The 15,144-nt window shown below is 40.5% G+C and overlaps 3 protein-coding genes across 3 annotated transcripts; 2 read left to right on the plus strand and 1 right to left on the minus strand.

Moving 5' to 3' along the window:
• The first annotated feature begins 4,963 nt into the window (after positions 1 to 4,963).
• On the plus strand, positions 4,964 to 7,074 carry LOC104419237 (glutaredoxin). Its single transcript, XM_010030842.3, has 4 exons — positions 4,964 to 5,160; positions 5,317 to 5,405; positions 6,528 to 6,626; positions 6,744 to 7,074. The coding sequence occupies exons 1-4, from the start codon at positions 5,105 to 5,107 to the stop codon at positions 6,818 to 6,820; spliced, it is 321 nt and encodes a 106-aa protein (XP_010029144.2). The 5' UTR covers positions 4,964 to 5,104; the 3' UTR covers positions 6,821 to 7,074.
• Positions 7,075 to 7,774: 700 nt separating this feature from the next.
• LOC104419236 lies at positions 7,775 to 8,908 on the minus strand. The gene is made up of 4 exons (XM_010030841.3): positions 8,590 to 8,908; positions 8,363 to 8,468; positions 8,196 to 8,273; positions 7,775 to 8,079 (listed from the first exon to the last, which is right to left on the minus strand). Exons 1-4 carry the CDS (start codon positions 8,668 to 8,670, stop codon positions 8,027 to 8,029), a joined length of 318 nt encoding a protein of 105 aa, XP_010029143.2. The 5' UTR covers positions 8,671 to 8,908; the 3' UTR covers positions 7,775 to 8,026.
• Positions 8,909 to 10,865: 1,957 nt separating this feature from the next.
• LOC104419242 (tRNA (adenine(58)-N(1))-methyltransferase catalytic subunit TRMT61A) lies at positions 10,866 to 13,911 on the plus strand. The gene is made up of 4 exons (XM_010030847.3): positions 10,866 to 11,031; positions 11,366 to 11,869; positions 12,652 to 12,896; positions 13,067 to 13,911. The coding sequence occupies exons 2-4, from the start codon at positions 11,421 to 11,423 to the stop codon at positions 13,300 to 13,302; spliced, it is 930 nt and encodes a 309-aa protein (XP_010029149.2). The 5' UTR covers positions 10,866 to 11,031; positions 11,366 to 11,420; the 3' UTR covers positions 13,303 to 13,911.
• Positions 13,912 to 15,144: the final 1,233 nt, after the last annotated feature.

Below are 15,144 nucleotides of genomic sequence, written 5' to 3' on the forward strand. Positions count from 1 at the left end.
CGCTTTAAATGTATTACTTTTTTATTGTTCTTTATGAAATACTTATGAACCTTATATAATATTTATCTTCGAAATTTTATTCGACTATATAACTAATATGCAACTTTTATGATACTTGACACCTGAAGTTGTCAACATAAATGCAAATGGAAAATACCGAGAAAAAGGAAGATGTTTGTTTGCTTGATAGTGCAACAACACATACTATATTTTGTAGTAGACACTTTTTCTCGAGTATGACATTGCGTAAGGCACAAATCCATACAATATCAGGTCCTATTTCGATTATTGATGGTTTTGGGAATATGCTACAATTATTTTGCCAAATGGTACAATCCTGCATATTGCGAATGCGTTTCTAAGCATTCGATCAAAAAGGAATCTGCTCAGTTTCAAAGATGTACGTCGTAATGGGTACCATATTGAGACTATTTATGAGCAAGATAAGGAATATATTGGCATTTCCTCTTATAAGATGGGCCTGAAGACCATCCATGAGAAGCTAGAAGCTTCTTCTATGGGTTTGTATTGTGTCATGATTAAAGCTGTTGAAACCTACACTACCATATCCTGGAGATTGGTAAGCCCTGATCAGTTTGGACTGTGGCATGATCGCCTTGATCATCCTGGTGCTTCAATGATGCGTAGGATAATTCAAAATACAAAAGGGCACCCTTTAAAGGATATAAATGTATTGTTGTCCAAAGATTATAATTGTGAGGCTTGCTCACAAGAAAAGCTCATTATCAAACCTTCTATAACAAAGGTTAATTTTGAATCTCCTTTATTCTTGCAAAGAATTCAGGGTGATATTTGTGGACCAATACAACCACCAAGTGGACCATTTCGATATTTTATGGTATTAGTGGACGCATCCTGTAGATGGTCCCATATTTGCCTATTATCTACGCGCAATGTCGCATTTGCACGTTTACTTGGGCAGATTATAAAGCTCCGGGCACAATTCCCTGATTATCCAATTAAGAGCATAAGGATGGATAATGCTGGTGAATTTACATCAAAGAGTTTTGATACATATTGTGCTTCACTCGGAATCGAGGTTGAGCACCCGGTTGCATATGTTCATACTCAAAATAGATTGGCAGAATCCTTGATTAAACGTATCCAAATCATTGCCCGCACTCTATTATTGAGAACGAATCTCAACGATACAGCATGGGGTCATGCAGTTTTGCATGTGGCAGCTCTAATAAGATTATGCCCCACTGCTAGTATTTTACAATCTCCCCTTCAAATGGTTTTTGGTTATGAACCAGATATTTCACATCTACACACCTTTGGTTGTGCAGTACAGGTGCCTGTAGCACCGCCAAAAAGGACGAAAATGGGTCCCAAACGCCGTTTGGGCATTTATGTTGGGTTTAATTCACCATCTATCATTAGGTTCTTGGAACCAACTACCGGTGATCTTTTTACTGCTGGTTTGTAGATTGTCATTTCGATGAGACTAGGTTTCCATCAATTGGGATACCTACAACTTCCATGACTGCAAAACAAAAACCAGTTAAGGTTTTTTCCTAGAATGAGAAAAATTTATCTCAATTAGACCCAAGGACTCCTGAATGTGAAAACGAGGTGCAGCGCATAATCCATTTACAAGCTATGGCCAATAGACTTCCTGACACATTTAATGATGCTACTAAGGTAACGAAGTCTCATATTCCAGCCAAATGCCCCAGCTAGGATAGTCTGTTCTCGAAGAACAAGGCTAAAATGGATCAAAATCCCCGCACTTGAAGCGTGGTAGACCGATAGGATCAAAAGATACTTGCTCCTCGAAAAGAAGGGGAAAGAATCAGGAATCCGCTCCCGAAGAGCACTGGTTGTGCTCGCTCCCAAAGAGCTTATTGCCCTTGAAGAGGTGCAAACCCATGAAAGGAGCACTAGCCCCGGAATGCGAGAATTCCATTACATACCGTAATGAAATTTGGGATCGAAATGAAATCATCATTGATGATGCTTTTGCATTCTCGCTTGCTCATAAAATTATGGATGATGATTGTGAACTACAATCTATTATTGAATGTCGTCAAAGGCAAGATTGGCATAAGTGGGAGGAAGCAATTAAAGCTGAATTAGCTTCCCTAACTAAACGAGAGGTTTTTGGACCTATAACTCGTATCCCCGATAATGTAAAGCCCGTTGGATATAAATGGGTATTTATCTGAAAACAAAATGAGAAAAACGAGGTTGTCAGGTATAAAGCCCGACTCGTTGCCCAAGGATTCTCCCAGAGACCTGGGATTGATTATAATGAGACATGTTCATCTGTGATGGATATGATTACATTTCTTTTTCTCATTAGCCTAGAAATCTTTGAAAGATTGGAAATGCGTCTTATGGACGTTGTGACGGCATATCTATATGGCTCATTAGACTTTGATATTTATATGAAAATTCATGAGGGATTCAAAATGCCTGAAGCATGCACTCCCCGCAATTTATTCTCAATAAAATTGCAAAGATCCTTGTACGGGTTAAAGCAATCCGGTCGCATGTGGTATCAATGCCTAAGTGAGTACCTAATTAAGGAAATGTACAAAAATGATCCTATCTGCCCATGCGTGTTTATTAAGAAATCAGAAACCGGATTTGCTATTATAGCAGTTTATGTCGACGGTATAAATTTAATTGGAACTCTAGAAGAGTTAGCTGAAACTGCTGAATATTTGAAAAGGGAGTTTGAAGTTAAAGATTTGGGTAAAACCAAACTTTGTCTTGGTCTAGAGCTTGAGCATAAAGCAAATGGAATAATCGTCCATCAATCAGCATATGTTGAAAGATTGCTTAAACGTTTCAACATGGACAAATCTCACCCATTGAGCACCCCTATGGTTGTAAGGTCTCTAGATCCCCAAAAGGACCCATTTCGTCCTAGAGAATCTGATGAAGAGATACTTGGTCCTGAAGTATCATATCTCAATGCAATTGGGGCTTTGATGTACTTGGCACAATGTACGAGACCAGATATCGCTTTTGCGGTAAATTTATTGGCACGTTTTAGTTCTGAGACAACTCGGAGACATTGGAATGGAGTTAAACATATTTTCCGTTATCTTCAAGGAACCATAGATTTGTGATTATATTATTCAAAGGATTCCACTAACTCTGGTTTAGTTGGATATGCTGATGCTGGATATATATCCGATCCACATAAGGCTCGCTCTCAAACCGGGTATTTATTTTGTTATAACGGCACTGCTATTTCTTGGCGTTCTACGAAGCAATCGCTAGTAGCTACATCTTCTAACCACTTTGAGATTATTGCTTTATATGAAGCTGGAAGAGAGTGTGTTTGGTTAAGATCCGTTATAACACATATTCATAATTCTTGTTGCTTAATACCGGTTACCAATTCTCCCATTATAATTTATGAAGATAATGCTATTTGTGTTACACAAGTCAGGGGAGGATCTATATCCAGTTGATGCTGGATATAGATCCGCACATAAGCTCGCTCTCAAACCGGGTATTTATTTTGTTATAATGGCACCGCTATTTCTTGGCGTTCTACGAAGCAATCGCTAGTAGTTATATCTTCTAACCACTTTGAGATTATTGCTTTATATGAAGTTGGAAGAGAGTATGTTTGGTTAAGATCCGTTATAACACATATTCATAATTCTTGTTGCTTAATACCGGTTACCAATTCTCTCATTATAATTTATGAAGATAATGCTACTTGTGTTACACAAGTCAGGGGAGGATATATCAAAGGTGATAGGACCTAGCATATCTCGCCGAAATTTTTCTATACTCATGAACTTCAAGAAAGTCAACTAATTGATGTTAAACAGATTCGATCCATAAATAATCTTGCAGATCTTTTTACCAAATCATTACTAACATCAACCTTTGAGAAATTAGTATATGGCATTGGTATGAGGTGAGTTCATAAGATGTAAGATTGATTAGCCCTAGAAGTGGCTATATGGCTCAATTGAGGGGGAGATATTATGAATTATACATTGCAGCATTGATATGTGACTAGTTCACAAGATGCAATAATGATTAGCCCCAGGAGTGGCTATATATGCATTGCACTCTTTTTTCTTTATGTCTGGTTTTTTCCCATAGGGTTTTTTCGGCTTAAAGTTTTTAACGAGACAATTAATGCATCCATAAAGGGAGATATCATAACATTTGTGCTCTGCACTCTTTTTCCCTTTTGTCCTTTTTATCCCATTTGGTTTTTCCTACTTAAGGTTTTTAATGAGGCAGTATCATTCAATACACATTCGTAATGAATATGATGAATATTCAGGGAGGAGTGTTATGAAATACATGAATGGATAGAATACATGAATGAATATTCATTATATTCATCTTATCCAATGTACTTATTATGGTACATTTATATCAAATGTTTTAAGTACATCTCCCTATACAATGAACATTCGTCTCCCTTATCCTGTATATGTATCATTCGATACATTGATATTAATGATAAGTACATTCTTGTTCTTCTATAAATAGGAGTTTAGTTTTGATGTACAATACACAATCACACAGAAACACGACAGTGAAATACTAGAAATAAAGCTCTCTCATCTTACTACTATCTCTAGTGTTTACTTGCTTTCTCTTCTTTAATCTCTTCTCGATTATATATTCGCCACGCGATATTTTACGACACAAATCTTTTTGGTCCGCAAAAATAAAGATAAACATTAAGGTGGACGACCTTGACTCGCACTTGATTAGTGCCCCGGAGTCTCGGGGCGCCCGTCAGATCCGCCGTACGAGGGGCAAATCCAGCGGCAGGTGATCCGCCACGTGACGTTCCCAAGCCCCCGCCCGACAGATCCCCACATAAAGACAAAAATCTAGCACCGCCGGTAAAAATTCCAGCCTTTCTGAACCCTTTCCGCGTCATATTTCCAGATATACACGACTAAAGTAAAACATAAAAATAAAAAACTGACCAATCCAGGAAAACGGGATTATCCAATCCTCTCTCTCCCCACTACTACAAGGACGCGCGCCTCTGTGAATCCGTATTTCGCGAAGCTTCTTCCGATTTGGGGCTCGGACTGTAGAGAGATTTTCTCACAGGCGAAGAGCAGCGAGAGAGATCGCGAAAATGGCGATGCCGAAGGCGAAGGAGCTCGTGTCCGCCAACCCCGTCGTCGTCTTCAGGTATTATTGTTGTTATTAATCTCCTCGTCCGGTTTCTTTCTCTCCACCCTCTTCTTTCGTGCGGTGCGGGCGGGCCGAGCCGCGCGACCGCCGATCGTCGTCGTGGTGTTCCGAGTTCTGACGGCGAGAGGGGGGGCGTGTGTTTTTGTGGCGCAGCAAAACGACCTGTCCCTACTGCGTCAAAGTGAAGGAGCTGTTGTCTCAATTGGGAGTCAATTTCAAGGCCATCGAATTAAATCAGGAGAGTGAGTCCCTCTCTCTGTCTCCCTCTGGATGTTCCCTACAGCTTCTGTTCTGGACTTAGTTTCGTTTGAAGTTGTTACGATGTTTTGTGTTCACATCCATTACGAGATGTCTAGCTGTGCTTGTATCTTTGACGCGAGAGTATTTGTTTATTCGGTCAGGTCTCTTATTTGTTTCACAGAAAATAATGAACGATTTGAAAAATATTTTCCTAAAATTGATCAGTTGCATTGCTTACCAATTGTCGTCGAGAAGAAAAGAGTTTCTTCTCGACTGATCTTTTCAGGTGATATATGAGATCTTTTTTAGGAAAGATTTTTCAGATTATTCATTTTCCATAAAATTAATGGAGCCTACAGTCGATTAGAGTTGCTTCGTGAGTGTAAACTGATTTCGATCTTGGTCTGTTTCTTCATTGATGCGAACTAGAATTGTTGAATTGTTGTGACCCTTGAGGATGATATTGGATGTTTGATCTGTGATTTGTGACTTCGTGCCTCCAGGGTGTTGATGCTGGAAATCGTTATATTTGTTTTGATCGGCTGGGTATCCTTTTTGCTTGAAATTTGTCTCGTGGTGTCATGATGACCTTGACCGACGACTTTTGGTTGTTCAAACTGTTTCTTTGCAACTTATGCTCTAAGCCACAGTTGTTATGTCTTGTCACTGGCCTGGAGGTCGATTTGCGATATGCAGACTGTGAGAAACACAGTGAAGGCTCTGGGGAAGAAAAGAACTTAATATTGATGCTGGTTTCCTTGTGCTGGATTAGATTTTTTTATTTAGCGATGCTTATTATTGAAATCAGGGAAGTGTGTATTGGAATTTTAGATCTCTAATGTGAGAACTAAGGGAGCAAGAGATCGGTTAGCTGAAGATCTGCTGAACGTTTACCACTAGAAATCCATGAAAGATTCTCTGTATTGGATAGATATAGGTATAGTGAAGAACCAAGACCTGACTGTCTAATTCTGTTGGACATGAAAATGCGTGTGATTTCGTTCTGTTCGTATGGCTTATTCATATTTTCCACTTAAACTGGTTGACAGCAATAATCTTATGTCTTTAGTTCTTCATTCTTATGTGATAAAGCTGCTCAATGCATCTAATTTGGTTTTCTATAGATGATGGGAGTGAGATTCAATCTGCACTGGCTGAGTGGACTGGACAAAAGACTGTGCCAAATGTGTTTATCGGGGGGAATCATATTGGTGGCTGTGATGGTAAGTCTCTCATTCCTAGCTGAAATTGCAATGCCGAGTTTTAATTTATTTTGTTTTGTGATATCCGTCTTTGGTTGGTTCATTTTGACGTTTTTTTTTTTTTTAATTGTTTTGCAGCTACAACTGCAATGCACAATGAGGGAAAGCTCGTGCCCTTGCTGACTCAGGCAGGAGCTCTCGCTGAAGCTGCTTAAGGAAAATTTCAGCTACTTGGTTGGTCTGTCCAATAGTAAATAAGTGCAAACTATTGCCATATGGTGGTTAAGTGTTGTCTTTTGGCTCAGTTTTATGCACATTGACCTGGCCTTGTTCTAGTCGACAGAGTGACCAATTCAAACTGTGTGTATTACAGTGATTGGACAGGTTCTTTATAGAGGCTGTCTTAAAATACGGTAGCTTGTATTGCTCTGCTCAAGGTGCTAATGGATAAGTCATTCTGTTGGAGCTATGCCGTTGGTGTTCTTGGATGGGGACATCTTGTTATTTTCGCATTTTGCTCCTCACAGTATTTTTCTTATCCTTCGAACGGATGATACGCTCGCCATTTAGTATGTCTCAGCATACGGTGTGGTGCAGTCCTTTGATACCATGAAAAGCCTAAGGCCCTTAAGCAACGAATATTGTGGTAGTCCATTCTGGATCAGAATTCCAAACCTTCATCAATCAACTGAGTATTAGTAGGCCAGGATATCAATTCCTCTGCAGCACAGGACTCCCTGACTTATACATGTGAATGCTCAGATTCGAAGCACCTCACAATCTTAGGGGACGAAAACATAAAGATTACCTCGCAATCCTAATTGCTGGGTCATAGCTATTTATTCCTCTCAATAAGTTGTGTTGTTCAATTCATACTGTGGATTTCTTCTTCCATTGGAACAGAACAAAACTGTCGAAAATGGTTGTGATCAACTTATCCGACCTGCGTGTTTTCTTTCCAACCTTGCTATGCTGGGTCAAGCTTTGCTTGTGATGTCAAATGCCGATAGCCCTCCCTATCTTACATGTCAAGTACGTTCTTGAAATGGCTTATGCTTTACATGTGTCATGTTCCCACAATTTTTTGAGAAACGTTGAGAAGTCTTTTGTCTAGGTCAAAAATAGGAATGCTTGTCCATCATTTTTAGGTCCTAGAAGATGGAGCGTCATTGCTTCAAGGTTGAGATCTCATTGGCAAGGTTGCTATTGAATGAATAAGAGAATTACAACCATGAAATATACTCGTTCAATTCAACGCACAAAATGCATAATCCCTGATTCGTCTATTTTCTGTCTAAGCCGATATAAACCTGGGTCGTGGGCAAACCCAATCCCGAATCTTGGCTGTAACTTGAGTCAAGCATCGTGTAATCCTAAACAAATACTCTTTTTTCTCCTCAACATGTCACTTTCTTTATTCTTCACCTCCATTGATTTCTGCTTTTCCCGTTCGAGATTCTCTCTGATGGCTTATCTGACAAACGAGCAAGCATATGTAAGAGCTCAGAATGAACATATATGTAAGACCAAAATGATGAGAACCTTTCAACATGATCATCGAAGAACTTGCACAGTCTGTTGATGGCTTACATTGCGGATAGCTTTGGGGAGCAACTTGGTAATACGCTTCAAAGAAGCTTTTATTCTCCTTCAGCAGCCCTTTCCACACTGCCAAAAGCACAAACAGTCAAGTACTTGTTATGGAGAGAGGGAGGGAGGGAGAGAGAGAGAGAGAGAGAGAGAGAGAGAGAGAGAACCGGTGAGGGTGACAATGGGCTGAATGCTTGCGTGTTTGGCTAGAGCTTGGATGCAGTCATCTCTGGTCATATGGAAGAGAAGGCATCTCTCGATCAAATGTTGCACCTGCAAACACATCATTGATCAGATGAGCTTGAAAGAAGAACCAAAATAACAGAGAGAAAACCCATCAAAGTTTTTAGACAAAGCCGAGTTCAGCTTAAGGTATATGAACGCACCCACATACCATTCTTATGTAGCTTTGCGGGTGGCAGTGCAAACAGGGCTGGTGGTGGTGGTGGTGGTGGCGGCGCTCACGGTACACCATGTTTTTCCCTCCTCAAGCAGTAGCCAGATACGATAGAGAGAGAGAGAGAAGTGAGTGTGAAAAAGTGCAAGGTTTGGAGATATTTTGGTGGGAGATATTTTGGTGATACGTACGTATGTATATATATGCTGTCGAGGTGCGTGCGCGGAGGGATGATGGAGGATGGAAGAGGAGGGCAGAAGAGGAGATGAGGTGTGAATTTTATCCGATGGAGATCCAAGTGAAGGGCCGAAAGAGCACCAGCAATCTCACCCAAACTTTCTGACGCCCTCATCTCTTTTCAAACCCTCTCGCGTTACGCGAGCTGCCGTGGCTGCTCTTCTCGGTGTCTTTGAGGGATTGGGCAATTGGGTGCTTTTAATTTGATTGTGACCTTTCCATCTCTTCGCAGGTTGTCCTTTTCGATCCATAACGACCAGCCCATCGCTTGGATTCCCTTTTTGTTTTCTTCAATTGGGCCGCCGCCACGCGAGGTCGAACTTGCTCCGGCTGTCGATTTGATGATTCGTTCTAAAAATAAACTCTATTTCTGTAATCGAACAACGTATCCATTTACTTTAAAAAGTGGACTTGAAATTTCTCTTCCAACATAAAGATTGATGACAAGATGGAAGTTTGATAGATATGATCGCAACATGTGCGAAAGAGAGAGATTCGAGTAATCGAATAAATCAAACCAACTTTTCATTCGTTGTGATTGTGATTATAGAATTATAGTGTATAATGATATTTGAGTTTCATAACCATGGTGGCAACATCAAATTTGTACTAAATTATAGATTTGTTGAAAGAGCACACGACTCTTGATTATTTAATCATCACGGAATTACAAAATCAAATTTGTTTGTTTGGCAAAAATATGTTTTTCATGTTTTTCAAGAAGTCATTTTTCAAGGAAAAATAACAATATTTTCTTTATTTTTCAGTATTTTGCTAATATTTGAAAATGAATTGAAATTTTTTTCCACCATTTGCATAATTTGGTTTGATTTCTTAATAAATATGCATTATTCTTGCGCATGACAACTAGGGAGTCGACTATTGGTACTAGAATCTCAAGTCCGACCTCGATGGACCCCAACCTAGGTGCATGGAATCCAAAAATGGTTACTTAGGCCTCGAGTGCGACCTCGATGGACTTACGCATGAGCATTGGGCCCAACCTTGATGGACCAAAGCATGACCGTTGTGGGCCTAGGTTTGGGTGTTGGGGATCCAAGTTTGAGTATTAGGATCCCATACTTGACATTTGTGAACCCGGACACAGGTTTTGGGGCATTTAGGATGGGCATCGGGGTTTCGAGCTCGACCTTGATGGACTTGGGCCCAAGCGTGAGGGACCTGATCTTGGATGCGAGGGATATCGGAACTTGCATTAGGGTTTTCGTGCCTAAAGCTAGAATTTCGAACCAAGCATAAATGCCTAGTTATATTTAGCATTATAATTTTCAATTTTTTAAAGAGAAAATTATTTTTTTAAATTAAATATAATTTTTCTATTGATTAATTTTTCTAAATTTCTTAAAAACTTCAAATGTTAGGTCTAGTCCCAAATCTATTCCAAATTTTATTTTGTCTAAAAAAATATTAATTTTTAATTTATTCTTAAATCTATATCATGGTCCAATTCCAACTTAATGTGACATTTCCACATCGATGATAAATACACATTGACAAGACGGCATAGAAAATTATTTTCAAAATAAAACCATTCAAAAATATAAAAATTAGGGGCGACTAATCGAGATTTTTGGACAAAGGGCTAACTGAGGTAAATTTAGGATTAGAGTAAAAATTGATGGTATTCTTTTTTACCAAAAAATTGGGGTACATATTTGGGATTGGCTTTGGGGTTTTTTTTCAAGACAAAAAAAGTGTAGGGCAGACTTTAGATTAGATCTAAATTTGTAGGTTATTTCTAAAACAAAAAAAAAATATTTTGGGCAAATTTGAGACTAAGATAAAATTTGAGATTTTTTATGAGATAAAAAAAGTTCGAGATAGAATTGGGATTAAACTTAAAGTTTGAGAATTTTGTAGGGAATTAACCTCCTAGCCAAATACTAAAAAACGAATAAAAAATTAGCTTTTGCGAAATTAACGGGAACTTTAATAAGAGCGATTACCAATTTCCTTTCAATCCGAGGAAATATGTGAAATACCTTTGTTAAGTTTAGCCCGCACATAACCCAAAATATTCCTACTAAAAATTGAGGAAAAGAACGCAAAAACCCATCTAAAACCCCAGTCTTCCCTCCTCTCAATCCGAACCTAATTCGACCAACACCACCGCCGCCGCCGCCGCCGCCCGAAACCACTACGACCGCCTCCGTCGCCGGCCTCCGCATCTGCCGGCTCTGGGTGCGTCTCTCTATCTCTCCGTTTCTCTCTCTCTCTCTCCTCCGTCTGCGTCTCTTGCTCCCTCCGTCTCGCGGCTCCAACCGTCGCTGGACGGAGCTCGATGACGCGCGAGCTCCGTCCAGTCTCCCTCGACGAGCCGTACCTCATCGACGGCGGCGAATGCAGCGGCTTTGGCCCACGCGATGGACCTCAAAGGCGTCGATCTCCCCGCCGTCGACGGAGCTCGACGCTCGGAAGAGCCCGAGTTCCTCGCCGTCACGATCGCAAGAACAAGTATTTTTCTCACATATGCGCTACGCGAATTGGCTAATCCTTGTACTTCGTGCTCTTTCAGCTGATCGTACCGTGTCGATTTGCGATAAGCGAATCGAGATCTTCAACAAAAAAAGATGTTGGCGCTCGACACCTCGAAGAAATTATCCTTCAATAAGCTCATCGCCGATGGAGATTTGGCGATCGTTTACGAGAGACACGATACGATGAAGGCCGTCAACGTGTGCGAGGGGTCGGTCTTTCAGAACCGTTTCGGCGTGTTTAAGCATTCCGATTGGATCGGGAAGCCCTTCGGGTCCAAGGTGTACAGCAACAAGAGCGGATACGTCTACTTGCTGGCTCCGTCTCCGGAGCTGTGGACTCTGGTGTTGAGCCACAGGACTCAAATACTTTACATCGCGGACATCAGCTTCGTGATCATGTACTTGGAGATAGTTCCCGGTTGTCTGGTTCTCGAATCGGGGACGGGAAGCGGGTCGTTAACGACCTCGCTTGCGAGGGCTGTGGCTCCAACCGGTCATGTCTATACATTTGATTTTCATGAACAAAGAGCTGCCTCTGCTAGGTAATATTGATGAATCCCTCACTATGGTGGTGTAACTTACAAGTTGGAAATAGGTGTGCTTTGCTGTTTTGTTTTGGCCGTTTGGCTTGATCTTTTGGTTCTTAGATTCTGTGGCTACATTTGTCAAACAGGTTTGGTGATTTCTTGTTAGGAAATTGAGTATTTTGGCTTTCTTAAGTTACTCCTTGAGATCCTCTAAGCTAAAACAAAGTTATGCATATGCAATTGTTCACTGTTTTCTCCGTGTCTTCCATTTGCCTCCAAAAGGAAGCTTCTACAGTTAGTAGAAAGGACGAGGAACGATTTACATAATTACTGGAGAAAAGAAGAAAAAGGGTTTGGAAGGATCTGAGTTAAAATGTTGTCTGAATGCTAATGACTAATGAGGGGAAAAAATGGAATAAGAATGCATTATGGCATAAATACCCTTTTATGTATTTGGAAAAAAATATAAAACAAGGATATAAGTGAGAAACAAGAAAAAAAAATTGTTTATTAGTATACAAGTCCTTTCCTTTTTCCTTTTCCCCCATCCGAACACGATTGTATTTCTAAAATCATTTCTCTTCCTTTCTTATCCCTCCTTCAAGCTATGTGTTAAATTGGCGCTGAAATAGTCATGGGTGAAGTCATAGCTGTGTAATTGGACTTTGAGAGTTTATCTGATTTCAAACGTTAAGAATTTGCTAGAGAGAGTTTCTGGTTTAATTGCTTGAAAACTCGAAACTCTGTTTCCCTTCATAATGTCTAAACATGCTGGCTTGACTTTTTTCTTCCTACAGGGAGGACTTTGAGAGAACAGGAGTGAGCAGCGTGGTCACTGTTGGGGTTAGGGACATCCAGGGAAATGGATTTCCCGATGAACTTTGTGGCATGGCTGATGCTATGTTCTTGGACCTACCGCAACCTTGGTTGGTCATAGCATCGGCTGCAAAAATGCTAAAACCAGATGGCACATTATGCTCCTTCTCACCCTGTATTGAACAAGTGCAACGCTCATGTGAAGCACTCAGGATGAACTTTACTGGTAAATGCTCTCATTTCTACCAACTCTTCCATGTTTTGATATTTTTTATGGATTGAGATGACTGTACAAGATTTCCCTTGTCTATAAGTAATTCATTTTTGGTAGATATTCTTGCTGTAATTCTTTTTCACTCTAACATCAATGGCCATGCGTCTGTTTCATGTGTCTAGACATACGTACCTTTGAGGTGCTTCTTCGCACATATGAAGTCCGGGAGGTTAAGAACGATAGTATGCGAGGTCACGGAGGCAGCCCTAGTCAGCAGCCTCCATGCAAAAGGAGACAGACTAATGAAGGAAGCAACAATCAGGAGAGCATCAGTTCAACTATCATGGCAAGGCCTTCTGCTGAAGCCAGAGGCCATACTGGGTATTTGACATTTGCAAGACTCAAATGTTCCGCATAAAAGCTGTAGCAAGTCTGATGATACTACTAAGAGTTATCAATTCTACATGCGAGTACCATCTTTGGAGCAGGATGCGGTTGGTTGGTGGCATTGTCTGTTCTTGATTCAGGCAACCTAGAATTGCTGCCGCCTGAATGATAGGAGTCACGATATTTGCTTATAGAAGCTTGTTCAAAGGTGCTCTATGAAGAAGCTCAGGAGTTGCATCTCAAATCAGTGAACTTTTTCCCCAAAGAAATGTCTCCTTTATGCTGATCCTCATCTGTGGACTACTTTCATTTCGCATTCTCATGTGCAATATCTGAGGTTTCACGAAGTTGAAGTTGAAGAACTTCACAGTTGATGAAATGAAACCATTATTCTTTGAAGGTCTCTTTCGTCCAGTTCAGATATGCTAATGTTAACTGGTCTAGCAATCTGTTGCATGATATAATTTTTGCACTCCTTGAGGTGAAAGATGTTTGTTAACACGTGGACATGTATTGCCAATGACTAGTTTGACATGAAATTTTGTCTCCAGGGTCTTCACTCTGTGAAGGCTTATACCTAATACCTTTCTTGTGACGGAGATCAATTCAAGTCCATATATCCTCCAAGAGGTTTATCCAACTTCCCAGGTCTTTTATGATGGATAATTTTTATATCCAATAGTGGCTTTTCCCTCTATGTTGGTCAGGCATTATATTATATCAATGTCATGGGTAATCCATGCACGCAGATTGATCATTCTTGTATTTGGCTTATGTTTGTGCATCAAGCTAGGATATGCATGGCGTCTTCAGTTTATTCTGTTGATCTTTTACAGTTGGTGCATAGAGTCTGGAATCTGACTTCAGGGGGCATTCGTTGACGATTAAGCTGCTTTCTGATCTTTCAATAAGTCAGCTAACGATTGATAGTGGTACTTGAGGTCTGCCTGGAGACCAACTGAAAAGAACTTTCGGAAGTTGAGTTCTCTTTCTGATCATACTGTTGGTTAAGGGTTACTAGTTTAGGTTGCACACGATGGATTGTCCTTACCTACGTCCTGCCATCATCAGGAAGTGGAGATTCTCTTGCTTTCACTTTAAAGTGCTTGAGTTAGGTTCGATGCTCTGCAGGTATCGTTTTGATATTATATGGCAGTTGCTCAAGTACTTTTCTTTTCCATTGTACAGAGTCTCACCCAGTTTACCAAGAGCATATTCAATGGTTGTAAAGGGCCATGTCAATTGTTAATGTGGCGTGTTTTTTTACTTATACACAATAATACATTGTCACGTGTCAGCTGAGGTGGAACAAAAAGTAAAAATCCGATTTTTCTCTTCTTCCTCCATCACTCACTTTCCTCTGCCGATCCGGTTGTAGTCTGTGGCTAGTGGCGTCACATTTAAGCTTCTTTTTGGCAGGCTCTTCAGATCTAGCTATCCATGGCCACCGGTGTCAAACGAATGGTTGTCACTTGTGGCCATGGTGAGCAAGGACGATGGAGGGTGTTCGGCTTGGACGCAGCAGTGTCGGGTTGGGCTGCACTGCAGTCCTTAGGTATGGAGTGATGGTAACCAGATTTGGACTTTGTCGCTTGCAATTGTTACCATGGCGACTAGATCTGGACTTTGTAGCTCGCCTTAGTTGCTTGCAGTTACAATCACAAAAACCAAATCTGAACTCTGTTGCTCACTCGTTGCCTTCAATGGATGGGCAAACTCAAGTCACGGCTAGAGGTGGCAAAATGAGTCATAGACCCATATATGATCAATTTAAATCATAAATGGGTCATATATGGGTCACTTGTTTTTTGAAGGAATTAGTTAAATGGGTTTAACAACTAAAGACTTAAGATGGGTGGGTCTTAAGTGGGTT

Source organism: Eucalyptus grandis, chromosome 9 (genome assembly GCF_016545825.1).
Source record: "Eucalyptus grandis isolate ANBG69807.140 chromosome 9, ASM1654582v1, whole genome shotgun sequence".
NCBI classification, from domain to species: Eukaryota; Viridiplantae; Streptophyta; class Magnoliopsida; order Myrtales; family Myrtaceae; genus Eucalyptus; species Eucalyptus grandis.